Source organism: Myxine glutinosa, chromosome 1, assembly GCF_964187855.1.
Source record: "Myxine glutinosa chromosome 1, kmMyxGlut1.1, whole genome shotgun sequence".
NCBI lineage: Eukaryota > Metazoa > Chordata > Myxini > Myxiniformes > Myxinidae > Myxine > Myxine glutinosa.
In genome coordinates this window covers 151,869,513-151,890,537 of record NC_136261.1, presented here as the reverse complement: position 1 = coordinate 151,890,537, position 21,025 = coordinate 151,869,513, and the positions used below count along the sequence as shown (strand labels likewise).

General features: G+C 45.7%; 1 protein-coding gene across 1 annotated transcript in view; it reads left to right on the top strand.

Annotated features, from left to right (window-relative positions):
* Positions 1-3,094: 3,094 nt before the first annotated feature.
* LOC137429790 (integrin alpha-M) overlaps positions 3,095-21,025 on the top strand; it is a 240,431-nt gene continuing 222,500 nt past the window's right edge. The window contains exons 1-5 of the mRNA XM_078778582.1: positions 3,095-3,341; positions 9,937-10,057; positions 10,534-10,652; positions 13,300-13,367; positions 14,688-14,805. Coding sequence (XP_078634708.1) covers positions 3,278-3,341; positions 9,937-10,057; positions 10,534-10,652; positions 13,300-13,367; positions 14,688-14,805 — 490 coding nt within the window. The 5' untranslated portion in view covers positions 3,095-3,277. The remainder of the gene's footprint in view (positions 3,342-9,936; positions 10,058-10,533; positions 10,653-13,299; positions 13,368-14,687; positions 14,806-21,025) is intronic.

Below are 21,025 nucleotides of genomic sequence, written 5' to 3'. Positions count from 1 at the left end.
CAAGTGTGCATTCTCGCACCCGCTCCACCACCAACTCACTCTATGGGTCACTCTCACCCTCACACGTACACTCCGTATCGCACAGACCCTCCGACGTGCATTCGCTCTCGCACTCGGTATCACTCCCACACTTTGTAACACGCTCACTCTTTGACGCACACTCTTTTCTTACACGCGTGCCATTTCCACTCACACCACTCACAGGGGACCCTTCACCAACGCCCGGATGCTTTCTTGATCCCAAGCGCGCGAAAATTCTTTCTGCGCCAAACATCCTCCTGCAAAATCTCTTAGCACCATATACAGCACGACTCACCTTTGGGATCCTCCTCTCCACGCGCACCTGCAAATCTTTATAAGGATTAGCAAGTACGGCATCAGGATGTGAACTTAGACTTTGTACATTATCCATCTTTTCCTTCAATTCCTGGGCTACCTCCGTCGTCTTTTCAATTTCAATGCCCACTACTTTTTCTTTATTCACCTCGACGACCGCTGGCTTTATTAAAATTCCCTCTTCTACCTCAGCGGTCGCCGGCTTCCCCAAACCCTGGGTCGCGATCTCTATACCCGTCATTTTAACCGCGCTTTGCGCCGCCTCGCTCAACCAGCGCTTCTCAACCCACTTTACCTCGTCGTGCACCCTTGGGACCTGCTCGCCCAACATGCAATCCATGTTCTCCCCCATTTTTTTAATTCGGCCACCCATTCTGTTTCCACACTCTTCAATTAGATTTCCCAATTGCTCCCCTACTTTTTTCAATGTCTCCCCCCATTCGTCTACTTTTGCCCGCGGCTCGAGCCATTAACAAAAACTAAACCCGATCCTAAACGTTGGCCAAATCGTGCCACAGGTGTTCAATGTTGAAACCTCTAAAGCGACCGAATGTGAAGAAGCAAAAGGGGTAAAGAAAGAACACAGGGATTTATTAATTATTTACACACAACCAACACAGAGAAGAAAATAAATGTAATTTACAGGGAAATGGAAGGAGCAGAAGGACACAGAGCAATTTCTACTTATACAAACTTACTTAAAACCCCAGACAAGACAAACAAAACAAACTCACGTACACAAAAGAATGGAATGGCAGGGCTGATATGGAACGGCAGAGGAGGGTCCCGTCCCAGCAGATGGTAGGCGTCGAGGTCCGGCTCCAAGCTCGCGCTTCGGTCCACGCTTGTGGGTTTGAGGCGAAACCCGGCACACAGCTCCGCTCCGGGCTGGCAGCAAGGCGTCGGCAGGCACACGTCTATCGTTCGTTGCATGCGGCAGAGCTGGTTTTTGCCTCGACACGCCTCTGGCTCTCTCGGTCATCTCCCTCGGTCATCTGCTGGTGGGGGCTTCCCCCCCCCCCCACGGGTTATATAGCCACGCCCTACCAAGCCATGGCCACACCTTACCAAGCCGTGCCCACCGAGTCCTGGTTGGGCGCAAGGGCTTCCTGGCTCCACCTCCTGAAGACGATGGGCTGGCCACGCCCTTCTCCCCTGAGTTGACCGCGTGCGTAATGGAGTTTGGAGTGAAGAAAACAGCCCAATGCAACGGTGGCGAACGCCGCAGAAAACCACCCAATGCAATGGTGGCGAACGCCGCAGAAAACCCCCCAATGCAACGGTGGTGAACGCCGCAGAAAACCGCCCAATGCAACGGTGGCGAACGCCGCAGAAAACCGCCCAATGCAACGGTGGCGAACGCCGCAGAAAACCGCCCAATGTTACTGGCACTTTTGAAGAGATGATTTGGGGGAAACTTGAAAAGGGAACTATCTTATTCGATTCGGTGCAATGCAGTGTCAATTTATGGGAAACAGAGCCTTATACTGACATAGAATAAGAAATAACTATAGAGAGGTTCTATGGTGGCCTACGTGCTTGTACATGGACTAGCTAAGGGGACGACCTTTGACCTTTACACAAATGGAGGTATTTACAAGAATCATTACAATTTACAGAGGGTGATATTTACAACAATTACAGGATTCTCAAATCCGCAACAATATACATACATACACACATACACACACACACACACACATATACACATACACACATTACACATACATATACACACACACACACTGCATGGTAAAGCACAATACCGTACATAACACCCATTCAACTGCAGTTTACCAAGCATTTCTAAGATTCATTGGTACAGTATTGTCCAGTTATATACAAATTATTACCGAAATCACATCCCTTACAATATCTCTGTTCAAACAATGAATGATACTTCGAACCCTCCACAAAGGTTATCAAGTAAAGGATGAGGTTAAAATTAATGATGAATGAATGAATGATCGTTTTAAGGCCATTTTTCCCCGCTAGAGCGGGGTTAGCCTTGCGGGCCCCATGACAATCATGGTTGCCTGTTTGAGGCAATGTTTTTATGGCCGGATGCCCTTCCTGACGCCAACCCTTGGGCACGCTCTTACGATGCGCAGGGATACGGTGTACCTATTCTAAATCAGGGTACACACCAGGATCATTCTTCCCAGCAAGCTGGTACTCAATTTGCCGACCTCGGAAGGATGACAGGCTGAGTCAACCCACCTGGCGTTAATTCAGCGATCGACCGGGATTCGAACCCAGGATCCTAGGATCCCAAGCCGGCACCCTAACCGCTAAGCCAACACCAGGCTTAAAATAAGATTTAAAAAGATTAAATTAAAGATTAAGAGGTTAAAATAAATGATGCATTTTATTTGTTTTTAACTTGTTTGAAAAGCCTACAGGAACGAATTTATAAACCAGGCACCAGTCAAAAAGTGTTCCTTCTGACTAACTTGATGGGCAAGTTGCATTCCCATGCTATACCATAACAGCTGGTGTTTATACAATGCATGTCTTTTTATGGTTGGAGTGAGATTTATTTATAAACAGAGTTCCCACAAATGCAAAATATATTTTATATAAGAATAAATAGTAATTTGATTCTTCTGAAAACAAATCAATGTTCAGAAGATTATCTAAATAATTGTAACTTTCCTATGGCAATGTAATAATGTGTTTTCCTTTGTTAGTTTCATAATATCTTTGTGGTTCTCGAAAACCACCATGTTTGGTAACATTTCCTGCTATTCGCTTTGCCGGTCAACACTGGAGTCATGTCTTGGTGTGTGTCATTCTGATTTGTTAGACAGCACGAGTCAGTTCAAGAAGTATTGTAACTCACTGAATCGAGGCTTATTGGTTAAAAAAATAAGAAAGGCTTATCTTGACAAAGGTCAGAGAAACAAGAGGGCAGTTGATTCGTGTTATGTGATGCAACATCATGACTTTGGTCGAAATTGTAACATCATTGATGGGGCCTCCTTTGTGCATTCTCATCTTGACAGGTATGAAACTTTCCAAATCTGCTTGATTCATTATTCCATGAGTGGTTAATCCAATCCACATTTAAGGATGTGCAAACGTTGTTAAACAATTTTTTTTTTAAATCTTTCCTGAACATTTATCTTTTTGTTTTTATTCATATTTAACTCCGCCACTGAGGTTTTATTCGGTTTTTGGTGAAGATCAAGATCCATGTCTGGATCTGAGAATTTTTTTACGTGATTCTTCATCATTGAGTGATAGGGCTTAAACCGATACATAGCACGATATCTCAACAAGTTATGGATTGATTCTGACTAAACTAGGTGGATGAGTTAGTTAGATGTCGCGAACCAGCGATTCAATTTGGGTTCAGGTCTGAATCCAGATCCGACCTATCAGTGGGATACAAAACATAAACTGTTGAGCCTGGCGGGCTTGTGCTCTCTACCGAGTGCTCTTCTAGTTATTGTTGTAGCTGTACCTGCTATCTAACACACCTTTTCTACTTCTACTTTTGCCAGTACGGTTTTACATAACTTTAGCACTCTTGCATTCATTGTGTCCTTCAGGTTTTAGGGTTTTTTTGCATTAGTCATCATGCAACAATAAAATTGCACAAATACGAAAAGATCCATCTTACTATAATTCACCAAATGTCCGTCTGTCCGTCCGTTCGCAAGTACCGCAAAAACGGCTGAACCGATCGCAACGATATTTTGGGTGGGTAATCCTGGGACCCCCTGGGAGTAAAATAGGCTATATTGTTTTTCCAATTTTTCCAAACACGATGGAATAATATTTACCGATATGAACAGTGATGTATGTGGCTTTTATTGAAATTCTACAAATACTGTTTAGATTTTGATGAGAATTATGAACCTGCCGTGAATGCGGAAGTGGACAGATGACGGCAATGCACGGGTTTGATAATATCCCAATACAACCGTCATTCAATCGTAATGTTAAATTGTTAAACGTTAATCGTGTTAATCGTTTTGTTAAAGTATCAATTGATGATTGGAATTGAGTGAATACAATTACGATTTTGAATTCGTAATTGTGTTCACCCAACCGTACGGAACTTCACATCAGGATTTAAATATTTGTTTATTTCACGAATGTTGTTAAAAGTATATTTTTTATATTAATGCTATTTAATTTGTTATTGGAGTTATGCTGTTTGGAATTACAAAAAGAGATATCGAGTTCAAGTGAATGACGAACTACCATGATGGTTTCTACTTTCTAAACGTGAAATTCGCGGATCGCTATATGCAGATTCGCCATTGACTGGGTATAGAACAAACGTGCCCGTTTGTTTGCGAACGGGTACGTTTTTCATGGAAGTCCTTCACGAACTTGCTGTCCATGTCTGACGTGCGACTGAAGGTGCTACAGGAATGTGGAATTTATTGGTTTCATGCTTTAGCATTCGCCGTTTCTGCATTGTCTGTTTGCTTCTGGCCTCCCACCCATGCGTAGTATGGGTACCTCACTAGTTTTCATAACTAAGCGATTGACTTCACAAATGTTGTGCACAACTTGACTTTTAACAAATTTGCAGGGATCACTGGCTCATGGAGGAATTTTTATGTGTAATACATTATGGAGAAGAAGAGAATTAGGAAACTTCAGTGTGACTTTACATAAATTACAAGCACATAAAGGAACCTCCATAAAAATGTATAAAACCTGTCTTGTAACCACCAAGCCATAAAAAAAACGATTGTGAAAATGTATTTACTCTGGCATCTAAGGGGGAGGGGGGGGAGTGCATTGTGTGGTTAGTCTGTGTATTCCCAGTGCGGTGTCTCTCCATTTGCTGCTTTTAATCTCCTCAATCCATCAATAAATCAGCTTCACCTCAATTTACCAACCCCTCCTTTACCCCATTAGTCTTTCATTCAACCCCGCAGTCAGTTTAGTCACGTTGTTTGGTCCTCCACTCACTCAGTTATTCCCTCACAATCAACCATCTGCTTTTCTGTATGTAAATCACCATTCCTCCCATAGAAGCTAATTAACCTATGAGGACCATTACCTCTCCCATATTTTCCCCGTCCGGATACGTACTCCATTGCACACAGGCACACATTGCACACATCCACTCACTCGGTTATTCCCTCACAATCAACCATCTGCTTTTCCGTATGTAAATCACCATTCCTCCCATAGAAGCTAATTAACCTATGAGGACCATTACGTCTCCCATATTTTCCCCTTCCGGATACGTACTCCATTGCACACAGGCCCATTCTTCACGTGAAAAAATCCCTAGGTCTGCCAAGTTTGATGGAGATCATCGATGGACTGCAATCCTCAAGTCTCTCCATTAATGTTCAATTTGCGTCGTCAGGACTTTTACTGGGTCACTCAAGAACATTTACTTTCTTCTTATTCAGCCACTCCAGTGTGGCTTAGCTTTGAACTTCGGATTATTGTCCTGCTGAAATGTGAATGTCCTACCCAGTTTTAGATTCATGGCTGACTCAATTAGGTTTTCATCAATGATTCTCCTGTACTTTGCACCATCCATTGTCCCTTCTATCCTGACAAACTCGCCAGTCCCTGCTGATGAAAAGCAGCTCCATAACATTATGTTGCCACCACAATGCTTGAGATTCGGGATGGTGTTGACTGGGTGATGTGCAGTGTTAGGCTCGTGCCAGACATAATTCTGAAAATCAGACCAAAAAGGTCAATGTTTGTCTCATCTGACCACAACATTTTTCTCCACCTGCCTGCACTATCATTTAGATGCTTTTTCGCAAACTCCATACAAGCTTTTCGATGTATCTTTTTCAGTAATGGCTTCTTTCTTGTTATCTGGTTATATAGGCCAGCTTTCTGAAGGGAGCAGGATTTTGTTGATTGATGAACACTGACCCCCATCTCAGACATACACCACATGACCAAAAGTATGTGGACATCTGAACATCACACATCTCATTCCAAAATCATAGGCATTAATATGGAGTTGGTCCCCCCCTTTGCTGCTATAACAGCCTCCACTCTTTTGGGAAGTCTTTCCACTAGATGTTGGAACATTGCTGTGGGGATTTGCTTCCATTCAGCCACAAGAGCATTAGTGAAGTCGGGCACTGATGTTGGGCGATTAGGCCTGGCTCGCAGTCTGTGTTCCAATTCATCCCAAAGGTGTTCAATGGGATTGAGGTCAGGGCTCTGTGCAGGCCAGTCAGGTTCTTCCACACCAATCTCGGCAAACCATTTCTGTATGGACTTCACTTTGTGCATGGGGGCATTATCATGCCAAAACAGGAAAGGGCCTTCCCCAAACTGTTGCCACAAAGTTGGAAGCACACAATCGTCGAGAATGTCATTGTATGCTGGGGGGTTAAGATTTCCCTTCACTGGACCTAAAGGACGTAGACCGAACCATGAAAAACAGCCCCAGACCATTATTCCTCCTCCACCAAACTTTACAGTTGGCACTCTACATCCGGGCAGGTAGCATTCTCCTGGCATCTGCCAAAGCCAGATGATGAAGCATGATAATTTTGTACTTGTCACATACCCAACCTCTCCACCAAATTTCGTCTGAATCCGTCCACAATTTTTTGGAGATATCCTGTTCACAGACAAACAAACAGACAGGGGCGAAAACAACTTCGGTAGCGGGGGTAATAACATATTGTGCTTTACATTGATGATATAGGAAACATAAGTGTGAGAATTATAAATGTGCCATATCGTTATATTTTTGGAGAGGGCAGCACTTCATGTGTATTGGAGTAGTTCTTAGAAGTTTTTCACTTTTTCAAGGATACATGCCTGGCTGGTGGAGGGTTTTGGTAAACACATTATACTACACTGTAAAGTATGACCTTGTAGGAGTTGCGGATGACGAGAGGACGAGACACGTCTTGGATGTTCAAAGCTCCTTTATTTCCACAGCACGAGCACGTGACCGGAACTCATAGAGCTTTTATAACGCCAAAAAACCCCTTCAGGGGGGCGTGGCTCCAACAACCACGTGCATGCCACGCCCACACCATCAAAAGCCCCACTGGCTCGTGCCTGTGAATTATGTCCCAATAAGGTAACCCCCACATGAGCCCCCCCAGAATTCAACCGCACGGGCAATGTAAGTTTTTCCAAAACGACTGATGACCCGAGCAGGGACTGTTAGCAGCTTGGCGGTGGGCGGGCCAACTGGGGACTCACCCGATGGGGGATAGCCCTGCCGTGGGGGGTTGAGCCAACCGAGGGGGCTGCTGAGATTCCTCACGAACCTCCCGAGGCTGCTGAGGTTCCTCACGGGTCTCCCGAGGCTGCTGAGGTTCTTCACGGGCCTCTCGAGGCTGCTGAGGTTCCTCACGGGCCTCCCGAGGCTGCTGAGGTTCCTCACTGGCCTCCCGAGGCTGCTGAGGTTCCTCACGGGCCTCCCGAGGCTGCTGAGGTTCCTCACGGGCCTCCCGAGGCTGCTGAGATTCCTCACGGGCCTCCCGAGGCTGCTGAGGATCCTCACGGGCCTCCCGAGGCTGCTGAGGTTCCTGACGGGCCTCCCGAGGCTGCTGAGGTTCCTGACGGGCCTCCCGAGGCTACTGAGGTTCCTCACGGGCCTCCCGAGGCTGCTGAGGTTCCTCACGGGCCTCCCGAGGCTGCTGAGGTTCCTCGCGGGCCTCGCGAGGCTGCTGAGGTTCCTCGCGGGCCTCCCGAGGCTGCTGAGGTTCCTCGCGGGCCTCCCGAGGCTGCTGAGGTTCCTCGCGGGCCTCCCGAGGCTGCTGAGGTTCCTCGCGGGCCTCCCGAGGCTGCTGAGGTTCCTCGCGGGCCTCCCGAGGCTGCTGAGGTTCCTCGCGGGCCTCCCGAGGCTGCTGAGGTTCCTCGCGGGCCTCCCGAGGCTGCTGAGGTTCCTCGCGGGCCTCCCGAGGCTGCTGAGGTTCCTCGCGGGCCTCCCGAGGCTGCTGAGGTTCCTCGCGGGCCTCCCGAGGCTGCTGAGGTTCCTCGCGGGCCTCCCGAGGCTGCTGAGGTTCCTCGCGGGCCTCCCGAGGCTGCTGAGGTTCCTCGCGGGCCTCCCGAGGCTGCTGAGGTTCCTCGCGGGCCTCCCGAGGCTGCTGAGGTTCCTCGCGGGCCTCCCGAGGCTGCTGAGGTTCCTCGCGGGCCTCCCGAGGCTGCTGAGGTTCCTCGCGGGCCTCCCGAGGCTGCTGAGGTTCCTCGCGGGCCTCCCGAGGCTGCTGAGGTTCCTCGCGGGCCTCCCGAGGCTGCTGAGGTTCCTCGCGGGCCTCCCGAGGCTGCTGAGGTTCCTCGCGGGCCTCCCGAGGCTGCTGAGGTGCCTCGCGGGCCTCCCGAGGCTGCTGAGGTTCCTCGCGGGCCTCCCGAGGCTGCTGAGGTTCCTCGCGGGCCTCCCGAGGCTGCTGAGGTTCCTCGCGGGCCTCCCGAGGCTGCTGAGGTTCCTCGCGGGCCTCCCGAGGCTGCTGAGGTTCCTCGCGGGCCTCCCGAGGCTGCTGAGGTTCCTCGCGGGCCTCCCGAGGCTGCTGAGGTTCCTCGCGGGCCTCCCGAGGCTGCTGAGGTTCCTCGCGGGCCTCCCGAGGCTGCTGAGGTTCCTCGCGGGCCTCCCGAGGCTGCTGAGGTTCCTCGCGGGCCTCCCGAGGCTGCTGAGGTTCCTCGCGGGCCTCCCGAGGCTGCTGAGGTTCCTCGCGGGCCTCCCGAGGCTGCTGAGGTTCCTCGCGGGCCTCCCGAGGCTGCTGAGGTTCCTCGCGGGCCTCCCGAGGCGGCTGAGGTTCCTCGCGGGCCTCCCGAGGCTGCTGAGGTTCCTCGCGGGCCTCCCGAGGCTGCTGAGGTTCCTCGCGGGCCTCCCGAGGCTGCTGAGGTTCCTCGCGGCCCTCCCGAGGCTGCCGAGGTTCCCCGCGGCCCTCCCGAGGCTGCCGAGGTTCCCCACGGGCCTGCCGAGGCTGCCGAGGTTCCCCACGGGCCTCCCGAGGCTGCCGAGGTTCCTCACGGCCCTCTTCATTAAAGCGCGACGGTGTCCGCCAGCGGCGGAGGCTCGACGGGGCCGGGGTCCCATGGTCAGTGGCTGCCCAGGAGAGACAACATGTGGTCCATAAGCTCCGACGGCTTGGAATCGCCTAGCCCGGGTAGAGAAAGTAGTTCGCGGGCACGCTCAGCCTCTGCACGCTCGACGGTTACGAGCAGCAGCGCTTTCAGCGTCTCGTACTTACGGTCCTTCGGAGGATCCTGAAGAAGGCTCACCACTCTGGTCGCAGTGGAGCAGCTGAGCGCAGACACGTCGAGGTCACCAATGCAGGAGTTGCGGATGACGAGACACTTCTTAGATGTTCAGCGCTCCTTTATTTCCACAGCACTAGCACGCGACCGGAACTCATACAGCTTTTATAACGCCAAAAAAAAACTTCGGGGGGCGTGGCTCCAACAACCGCGCGCACGCCACGCCCACACCATCAAAAGCCCCACTGGCCCGTGCCTGTGGATTATGTCCCAATAAGGTAACCCCCACAACCTCATTGATGAACTCAGTATAAACCTTCTGCACCACTGCACCTCAACAGGGGAAGGAGCATGGCCCAAACCAAAACATACCTTCAGAAATACTCAATAATATGTGTATTATATGCCACAATTCATCTTTTCTTGCAGTTTCTTGGACATGCAACTCCTTCAACCTTGATACCACGCGGCCGACAATTTACTTGGGCAATCAGAGTGAAAACTTTGGCTACCGTGTCCTTTCCCATGAACACCCAGCTGGTTCCTCCTGGTATTGATGTTTCCTTTTCTGGTAACCACTGAGCTAGATTAACATTTATAGTGAGATATGTCAACGGATTTATACAATAACTAAAACCATTATCTCATGTCAGGCATCTTACTTCAGAGTGGCAGGATGGCTGAGTCAGTATCACATTCCCTATTGAAGTATTTAGTCTAGGTTAGATCCCTCGTGGGGTCGCTTTTACTGAAAATTGTTGTTCTGATGCAGCTCCTGCAGAAATAGAAAAGGAAAGACTTGAATGATGGACGTATTGATCCTGCTCCTCTTCCACGAGCCTCGACAATGCATACAATATATTTTTCCATTAAGCTTAATAAGTTGTTGAGAAAGCACATGCATGATGAGACAAAAGTGACCTTCTGTGTCTGACATGTTTCCTTGCATTATCATTAGTAAATTATTCTTCAACATCTTAAACGTTAATAAACATCTTCAATTATTTATTTATCAATCTTTGCCAGGGTGATAATTAGTGCTCCCACAACAAAAGAGGAAGGTTACGGAGAGCTTGGGAGGATCTACAAGTGTTTGATGACCACAGAAAACTTGCGAGGTTCCTGCGAGGCCCTACCAGTTCCAGGTTAGTAACGCCATCTTGACAAACATATATTATCTTATCTGCATAGCTGTACACAGGTTGCAAAGGAATTTGTTGCCAATACATAAACACATACAGTGTCTTCAGAAAGTATTCGCATCCCTTGACTTTTTCACATTTTGTTGTGTTACAGCCTGAATTTAAAATGGATCAAATTGAGATTTTTTTGTCACAGATCTACACATAATAATACCCCATAATGTCAAAGTCAATTATTTTTTATATCCTAAATTTTTTTACAAATAAATTAATAATGAAAAGCTGAAATGTCTTGAGTCAATAAGTATTCAACCCCTTTGCTATGACACTCCAAAATGAGCCTAGGTGCATCCAATTCCTTTGATCAGCCTTGAGATGTCTCTACAACTTGACTGGAGTCCACCTGTGGCCAATTCAATTAAAGGGACATGATTTTGAAAGAAATACATCTTTCCATATAATGTCCCACAGTTGACAGTGTATATCCGAGCAGAAACTCTAACATGAAGGCCAAGTAACTGTCCGTAGAACTCTGAGATATAATTGTGAGGATGCAAAGTTCTGGGGAAGGGTATAAAACAATTTCTAGAGTGTTGAATGTTCCCAAGAGGACAGTGAGCTCCATCATTAAGAAATGGAAAGAACATGAACTACCCAGACTTTTCCTTGAGCTGGCTGTCCGACCAAACTGAGCATCCGGGCAAGAAGGACCTTGGCCAAAAACCCAATGACCACTAAGACAGAACTACAGAATTCCTTTGCTGAGATGGGAGAACCTGCCGGAAGGACAACAGTCCCTGCAGCACTTCACAAATCTGCACGCCTGGTGTTTGCAAAAAGGCACGTGAAAGGCTCTGAGAGCATGAGGCAAAAGATGTGTGGTCTGATGAAACGAAAATTGAACTCTTGGCCTGAATGCAAAGCACTACATCTGGCAGAAACTGAGCACAACTCATCACCCATCTAACACCATCACTACCATGATGCATGGTGGTGGCAGAAACATCATACTATGGGGATGCTTTTTAGTGGCAGGGACTGGGAAACTTGTAAGAATAGAGAGAACAATGAATGGAGCCAAATATAGGTGAAGCCTTGAAGAGAACTTGCTTCAGAGTGCAAAAGACCTCAGACTGCAGCGAAGGTTTACATTCCAACAGGACAATGACCCAAAGTATACAGCCAAAGCAACACTGGAATGGCTTCAGAACAAGAACGTGAAATTCCTTGTGTGGTCCAGCCAAAGCCCATATTTAAATCCTATTGAGAATCTGTGGAAAGACTTGAAGATTGCTGTTCACCGACGCTCCCCCTCCTACTTGACAGAGCTTGAGCAAATCTGCAAGGAAGAATGGGAGAAACTCCCCAAAAATGTGCAAAGCTGATACAAACAGACCCAAGAAGACTTGAACCTGTAAATGCTGCCAAAGGTATTTCAACGAAGGATTGACTCAGGGGGTTGAACACTTATGTAAACCAGAACGCCACTCAGTCGAGCGCATACTCCCGCCGTGGGTCAAGTTGGAGCCCTATCTTCCAATGGTAAAAAATCCTTCAAAAAATTCCTGGATCCGGAATAATATCCTGAGCTTCACCAAAAACTAATAAATTTTTCCTTATCCCAAGGACAATCATCCCACCAACTTTCATCCAAATCCGTTCAGAACTTTTCCAGATATCTTGTTCACAAACACACGAACATACGAACGCACACACACACACACACACACACACACACACACACACACACACACACACACACACACACACGGACGGACACGATTGAATGCATTACTCCGTAGTGGGAGTAATTATATATTTATGCATTTCATTTTTAATTATTTTGTAAAAATTTCTTTAAAAAAATTCCACTTTCACATTATGGGGTACGATGTGTAGATCATTGACAAAAAATCTCAATCTAATCCATTTTAAATTCAAGCTGTAATACAACACAATGTGGAAAAAGTCAAGGGGTGAATATTTTCTGAAGACACTGTAAACATATTCTAACACAAGTGCGTATAAATACACACATGCACCTAATGTGATCCACCATTTACAGTTGACAATGTTGACAATAAAATATCAATGAAATAACATAAAATTGGAGCAGTGGTGAAGATGAAATACAGTACGATACACTAAATTTAAGTAAGACTAAACTTCATTTGTTTAAATCTGTCAATTTAAATGTATGCTTTTCATGTCTTTTCTTGTCCCCCACATCCATCCAACCAGCAAAACCTAGAATACATTAAACTAGAACGGCACTCGGTAGGGAGCATACCTCCGCCTGGTTGGCCATATCACTCAATGGTGAAGAATCACTTTAAAAATTCTAGTAGTTGGATCCGGATCCGGATCGTCACCAAAATCTAATCATTTCGTCCTTGTCACATACGATACATGTCTGCCAAATTTCGTCCGAATCCGTCCACAACTTTTTGAGATATTTTGTTCACAAACGGACAGACAAACGGACAAACAGACAGAAAGGGGGTGAAAACATAACCTCCATCCACCTTTGGTGGTGGAGGTAAATATACAAAAAAGGAAGATCCTTAAAAAATTTGTGATATTATATTAATAATGACATTTTCTGCTAATATGCTTCATTTTGATGATGCCTTTTTGTTTCTGCTGTCAGAAAAGACTTTAAACCTGCATCTTGGTTTAAGTCTGGGGAGCAACAATGACCATCCAGCTTTCATTACGGTAACTTATAAGCAACCAGCATTCATGCACTTTATAATAATAATAATAATAATAATAATAATGTTAAATTGCAAGGAACTTTGATGCAGGAGGACGCCATTAGGCCCATCAAATTCCACATAAACACATACAGTGTACATTTTTTTTGTCTGTTCTCTGTCCTTTTTAACAGTTAAGGTGGCTGGCTGGCTTAAGATCTTAGGGTCTTGAGTTTGAGCCCTTGTCAGGTGGGTTGACTCAGCCTGTCGTCCTTCCAAGGTTGGCAAAATGAGTACCAGATGGCTGGGAAGAATGAGCCATTTGAGTATCCTGCGTCAGAGTGGCGACCCATCCAGGATTGTGCCCATTCATGTCAAGGGTTTCAGAACAATCAGCTGATGATGTGGAAGGAGTGGCAAAAATAGCAAAAGGTTAACAGACGGACAGATGGACATCACGAACCATTTCATAAATTCATCTCTTCGTCAAGAATCGAGATGAGATTACATAAGAATAGTAGGCCATTGTCTCCAACATCCTGACCAAACTCCAAAGTCCTGCCCTAACTACAGTTGGGAAAGGTAATGGCAATCCACCAAGTGTAATATTTTCCGACAGACTATTGTGGCACTGATGCTCCTGAAAGAGTATGGACATTTGATTGGGTTGGAATGGTAGACCACAAAAAACACCAAGGAATTTTTGGCCTATTTCACAGAATTATTTCATAAACCTTGAGCATTATTATCTGAAAATTGACCTTATCTGTTTAAATTAAATCATGTTTCCCTGTACAAAGGCAATATGAGAAGATCATAACATGGAACAGAGCAAAACAGAACGGCTTAACATAGTGCAAACTGGAGAAAAACATCAACAGCAGGGTAGAGGGACTCTTGGTGGAAGAAGAGGCGAGGGGAGTAATAAGAGAGTAAGTGGAGTGGGAGAGGGGGAGAGGATGGGAGAAAGGTACATAAGGGGTGAACAAGCAGGATACAGGTTCAAACGCAGAAAGAAGGGGGAAATGGAGAGAGGGAGACATTGAGAAAAATTATAGTGATGACGAGTGGGAGAGAAGAAGAAAGTAAACAGAAAATAAAAACTGTTTCTTTGTACATTTCAGCATCCTCATGCATCAGATAATAGTTCATACATCACATGACAAAAGTAAACTCTCAATTCACAGTCAGATCGAGTCAACGACTCATAATTGTGCAAACAACATAGAAGTTGTTTTTCTAATTTTTTTCCCTTTCCCTCTCCCAAATTTCTCTTTGTTTGGAGGGAGGAGGATTGAGGAAGAGTGTGTTCTTATTTTCTCTGTTTGTCTCTTGTCACCAGGCATGTGGCCCCACAGGTGAAATTTCCTGCAAGGACAACACCTTCCTACGCACCTCGTGCTTTACATACAATGGGCGTCTGGAACATGTAGACACATTCCACCTAGGAAGCATCAACGGTATTTATATGCCACTGAAATACCTATTTCCTGTATATCCGGTAATATAAATCTAATTGGGAACAGTTATTGGTTTAGGGTTCAAATCAATTTCAAATCTAAATCCAGTATTGGACTCTGCTGCTCTGCCTGACCAGTTTAGGTGCAAGATAATTCATGGCACCGTAGAAACAGTAGTTGGACAATGCGCACACTTGGACGTTGACCGAAAACTTTCAGCAGAAAACTTATGCTGTGCACTTGCACCTTCCGAGTGCGGCCTTCAAGATATATTGGCTAACGCGGATCACTAATGAGGAAACTTTTTGAATAATCTTGAATAATCCTTTAAATTATTCTGTAAAAAAAAATTTTTTCAATAATTTAATTTTAATAATTTAATTAATATTTTTGAACAATTTAATTTTTAAAGAATAATTTAATCATAAACTATATTATTAATTGTAAATTAATAAATTTAATAATAAATTATTAAAGAATAATTTAATTATAAATTAATAAAATAGATTATTTAATTATAATATATTATTATTTAAATTAAGAATAATTTAATTATAATAATTTTAAAAATAAGAATAATTTAATTATTTTGAATTTTGAATAATAATTTTTTGAATAATCCTTTGGGTCAATGAAAATGTTGAGGCAGCAGGACCTATCTTGATTGGCTCTTGTTGGATTGTGACACCCCTGATCAGATTTCAGCAATACAGCATCCCAGAACTTTGGCCAATATAATTAATAGGGTTATCTGACGTCCCTATTAATTATTTTGGTTCAGGTCGTGTCTGTTGTCTGTTATATAAAACATACTTAAATGTTTTATGCGTATTATGTACTTGTACCTGTGTCTTGTACTTACCGTAATCAGTGTACGTCAGGTATTGTCATATTATATTATTATTGGTCACCAAAACCCAGTTTTTGTGGAGACAAATTAAGGCTCAAGCCAGAGCTAAACAACTGAGGGTGGTAGGTTTGTGAGCAGACAATGAATCAGTGGCAAAACTGGAGGCAGATGAAGTATGTGGCATGAGGACAAAGAAGATTAACAATGGATCAACAGAGAGGTTTAGTTTCACTTGTGTTGACGATGTAGGGTAACGGCCAAAGCAAAGGGTAAAGGCCTTTCGTCTAACCCTTAACTTTACTTTTACCTTTAATCTTCTCCTTTTTACCTTTTACCTTGTCAGGTTTTTACCTTCTTTTTTTTTAACCTTTTTACTTTTAAGGGTCTTACCCTTAACTTTAAAGCCCCAGTCACACCGGGCCTGCGACCAGGTTACGACCTAGCTGCGACCGAAAATTTTGTGAATCGTGGGCAAATCGTAGAAAGAGCGCGCGACTGGTCGCAGAGGTCGTGGGTGATCGCCAGAGCAAAATCAGTCGCAGCAAGGTCGATGGTCATGTTCAAAATTTCTGACCTGCGATTCCAAATCGTAAGAGGTCGTAGACAGGTCTTACATAGTCGTACCACCAGTCGCGCATGGACGCACCACCAGTCGTGCATGATCGCGGGTAAAGTAGTCACACGATTGGTCGTGCTACTGGTCCTGCCACTTGACGATTGGTGGTGCCACCTGTCGGATGACCTCACGATCGGTAGTGCGACCAGTCACGACCTGTCCCGACTGGTTGCACTACCTTACGATTGGTGGTACCACCAGTCTTTAGCTCGCAGACCAGTATATTTGGACCATTATACTATAATATTATATTATATTATATTATTTTATACCATTCGCGTGTGTTGGGCGTGTGTTTTGCTGTGCGTGTACAACAATGTTTTTGTCAGTGTTTAAGGGTTAGACGTGTGTTGACAAGACGCTCGCTAAACGACTTTAGTAAATTCGTTCTGATGTTTTGATTTAAATCGCTTAATTCTTAAACAAGGGCAGGCAGGTACACAAACTCGGCTCCAAGCTGTCTACCCTGGGTTCGAATCCCAACCAAGCTATAAAGTGGCATCGTTGTGATTCATAGGCAGTGTGAATCATCATTTCCAGGATCGACGTTAAACGGGAATCCCGTCTGCTGGCGTTAGTTGGTAGACCCCACGCCACGGTGTCCTTCACGAAGAGTAGGCGAGCCATCACCGGCATCCTGAATAAAGTACAAATTCCTGTCCGAAATACTTCTGGGAATGCAATGGCAAACCACCAGTACAGTGTGACGATTGTCAAGAAACTGTTTCGGTAGGACGGAGTCTTTGTCATACAGTATGGAGTATGGGACTGTACATCAGAATCCTTTAACTTTAACACGATATAAATAAATATTTAATACAGCATGTCATTCTATTCTTCAACACGATCTTCTTCCTGTGACTTCTTCTTCATTAGCCCACCTTTCTTGAGGGGTCGGCCGGGGGAAGCTAGGCTGAGTTTGTCATGAACCGGTTGGCCAGGCCTGACGTTCCACTAGTCAGGGCAAGGATTTGTAATTTGTTGAGGGTGCCGGCGATAGCTCGCCGACTCTTCGCGAAGGACACTCTGGGGTCTTTAACATCCACAAACGAACGTCGGCAGACGGGACGTCCGTTTAACGTCCATCTGAGGGATCGTAAACACATTTATAGCTGCGTCGGGAATCGAACTCACGACTGGCTGCGACTGGCTGCGATTGATTGTCCGAGCGGTCGCAAGTCGCCACGATTGACCGTACGATTGGTCGCTGATCGCCACCACTATTCGCACGATTACCTACGATTGATCTTGCGATCGATCTTCTCCAATCGTTGGTGATCGCACAACCACGCGTACCACCAATCGTATGATGACCCCTAAGACCAATTGCTGTTTGCGATCGCAAATGGAGAGCGTAGCAAACATTGACGATTGGTCGTACCTCGGCCAGAGTGCCATCAATCGCACGATCCAGGGTGACTGAGGCCTAACTTTAGTTTAGTCCTTTGATCTAACGAAGGGTAAAGCCTGAAACGTCAGCACTTTGTGATCCTTCACAGCAGGATAACTTCAACCATTTTGACCTTTGCCACGAAGGTGGATGGAGGTTACCTTTTCACTCCTGTCTGTCTGTTTGTTTGTTTGTCTGTACGTATGTCTCTTTGTAAGCAGGATATCTCAAAAAGTTGTGGACGGATTCGGATAAAATTTAGTGGAGAGGTTGGGTGCGTGGCAAGAATGAAATGATTAGATTTTGTTGAAGATCCGCATCCGGATACTACATTTTTTGAGTGATTCTTCACCATTGAGAGATAGGGCCAAAAAGGATTCATAGCACGATACCTCAAAAAGTTATGGATGGCCTATGGTAAAACTAGGTGGATGAGTTGGTTAGGTGACACAAACATTCCAATTAGATTGTGGTTCAGGTCTGGATGTAGATCTGGCCTATCAGTACCGAGTGCCGTTCTAGTATTATGTTTAGTTGTTATGTTTCGTTGTTATGTTATGTTTAGTTGCGTTGACGAGGCGTTTGGGATGCTGATTCGTAATCCAACCCTGTGACTGCAATTGTTGCTTTGCCAATAATGTTACCTGACTGACTCTCCTTCACCGTATTTTAACACTTCGTACTGAACTTTGCCATCTCATATCTTTGACTTCCGCTTCTGGTTCCTCCGGCGAGAAAGCGTCCGTCAAGCTCTCCACGTCATCAAAGTTAAGTATTTTCCTAATCGTGTCTTTGTCAAATTACCACTGGTTATTTTACTGTGTATGTGTTACTGTGTGTTTCTAGTTAGTCTTGGTTTGTAATTTGTGCAAACTTCTGTGTAATTAGTCGTTTTTTGTTCGCACTGTGTGTGGGGCCTGGTCCCTCGAGGCTTCACTCACCTCGTCGGTATTTCGTAAACTTAAGTTCTTTCTTTCGCTGTATTGCTTTTTTCTTTGATTTTCCTTTCACCCCTTTCCTCCCGCGAACACCTTTTTTGTCTAAAGTTTTAAATACTAAAACAGAATATATATATATATATATATATATATATATATATATATATATATATATATATATATATATATATATATATATATATATATATATATATATCTATCTATCTATATATATATAGAGATATATATATATATATCGTTGCGGATCTCGGTTACGGAGCTCCCCTTACCGAGGGGGGTTTAATCCCCTCGTCTATTTCACTGGCCGTCCGAGTCCTAGAAGATATCGCGCTCCTTTGCGGGGTTGAGGTTGACCAGGGTGACTGGTCAATGGAGTCCCAGATACCTTCGCCAACGTCTGCGCAAAGCAGGACGATACTTCTGCTCGAGCCACGGACAAGATGGAAGATTGCCGAGCGGTTTAGCAATCCGAGGCTCGAGCCGTTAGCAAAAAGACTAACCCGATTCTGAGCGGTTCCTATATCGTGCCACCGATATTCAATGGGGAAAAGACTAAGACGATCGGACGAGAGGAAGCAAAGAATACGAAGGGTAAAGGAAGAACAAATATGGTTTATTCACTATCTAAAAGAGGAAATGAAAGAAGGGAATATACAGAAGAGGAAACAAAAGGACATAGGGCAACCTTATACACTCTTATATAACACGCCCATGACAATACAAACAGACTCACACGGAATGGCAGCTGGTAGGGGAGGAAGGTCCAGGCAGATGGTTCCAGGCGAGGGGATGGTCCAGGCTCCGTGTCCGCGGATGAAGGACGGCTGGCAGCTTGACGTCGTTGGCGCGCGACCGGACCTTACAAACGCGAGGGTCTGGAATGTGCGTACGTATAGCGTGCCGAACGCTCTCAAAACCACGGCAGTTCGTATTGACAACGATCGTCCCAAACGATCCTCTGCGCAATGTTCTTATGTTCGCCGCCTCTGCGCTGTTCTCTCGCATCTGCCGATCTCCCCCGCATCTGCTCTCTGCTCTCTCTCGAATCCTCTCTGTTCATCTCCGCAAAAAGGCTTCGCGCTCGTGCTTTTATTAGAAGCCTCGCGTATTAAGCCGCGTCCGCTTTGCTCCGCCTACCGGTGAACACGCCTCGGCCTGGATTGGCCGCGAGGGTTCATCAGTACCTCCCCTCGTGACGCGTTTATGGGGCCACGCCTGTGTTCCTGGCCGCTCCTCTCTTTTTCTCCCACTCTGGCTGCGTGTGTAATGGTGGCTTGGGGCCAGCAAACAAACCAAAAAGGCAGCGAACGCTGCAATACGGCTACTGGCACTTTGGAGAGAGAGAGAGATTGGGGATAATTGAAGGGGTCTAGGTTATTTGATTAATACAACGCAGAGTCAAACTGCTGGAAACAGATCCTTAACTGAAACATAGACTAATGAAATAACTAAAGAAGATCCCATGGTGCCCTACGTGTTGTACATGGCCTAACTAGGATGCAACCTTTACAAAGGGGGATATTTACAAGAATTATTATTTACAAAGTGAAGGTTCTAAAAACCGTAACACAGCACCCGTGTCTCCTCCAGGCACGTCCCGTGCCGACAAAAACTTTAACTTAATGTGACACTCAGGTGTAGTAACCCTCTACTTTTAACCTTACCCTGAGTGCGACAGCTTTAAAACAATTAAGTATGTCCCGCCTGCTGCGTTGCATTCTATCTAACAGATTCACGCCCACAGGATAACCAAATCACAGAATTAATTCTCAAAATTACACATTGACGGTGGGGAGCATTATTTACAAAGACACTATTTGGTATTTACAAAACTAAACCCAGGACCTGTTCTTTTGGGAAACAAAAGCAGAGTTTTTGGAAAGAGGAAAGGTCATGCACTGCACTGCACCGGTACACCATACCCACGGGTGCTCTGAGACGCACAATTGATATTGAAGTGCAATCTCAGAGCACCAAAAGCACCACCATAAAGCACCCATTAAAAAAACACAAAGCACCATCCAGTGCACAGTTATACAGTTCAAAAAGTCACACTGGCATCCTCGCTGCACAGCCGATGTTCTGCTGGGGTCGATGTTCTGGGTGTCTTCTTGACTTGCTGCCTATTTGAGAGATAACAAAAACACAAAAAGGGCACAAAAGCGTCCATTTTTTTGTTTAATTATGGCCAGCAGGGGCCAACTAGGGTGGTCCACCTGCTTGGCATAGGTGCCACCTTTACCGTGGTCCGCAAGCCAGATTCCCCAGCAGTGGCCATGCCACAGCCATGTGATCCATGATGTGGTGCTCGGCCACAAACGTGTGGTCCATAAGTGGGCTTGGCCACAAACGTGTGGTCCATAAGTGGTGTACCGGTCCAGGCAGGCAGGCAGCGGAGGTGCGGG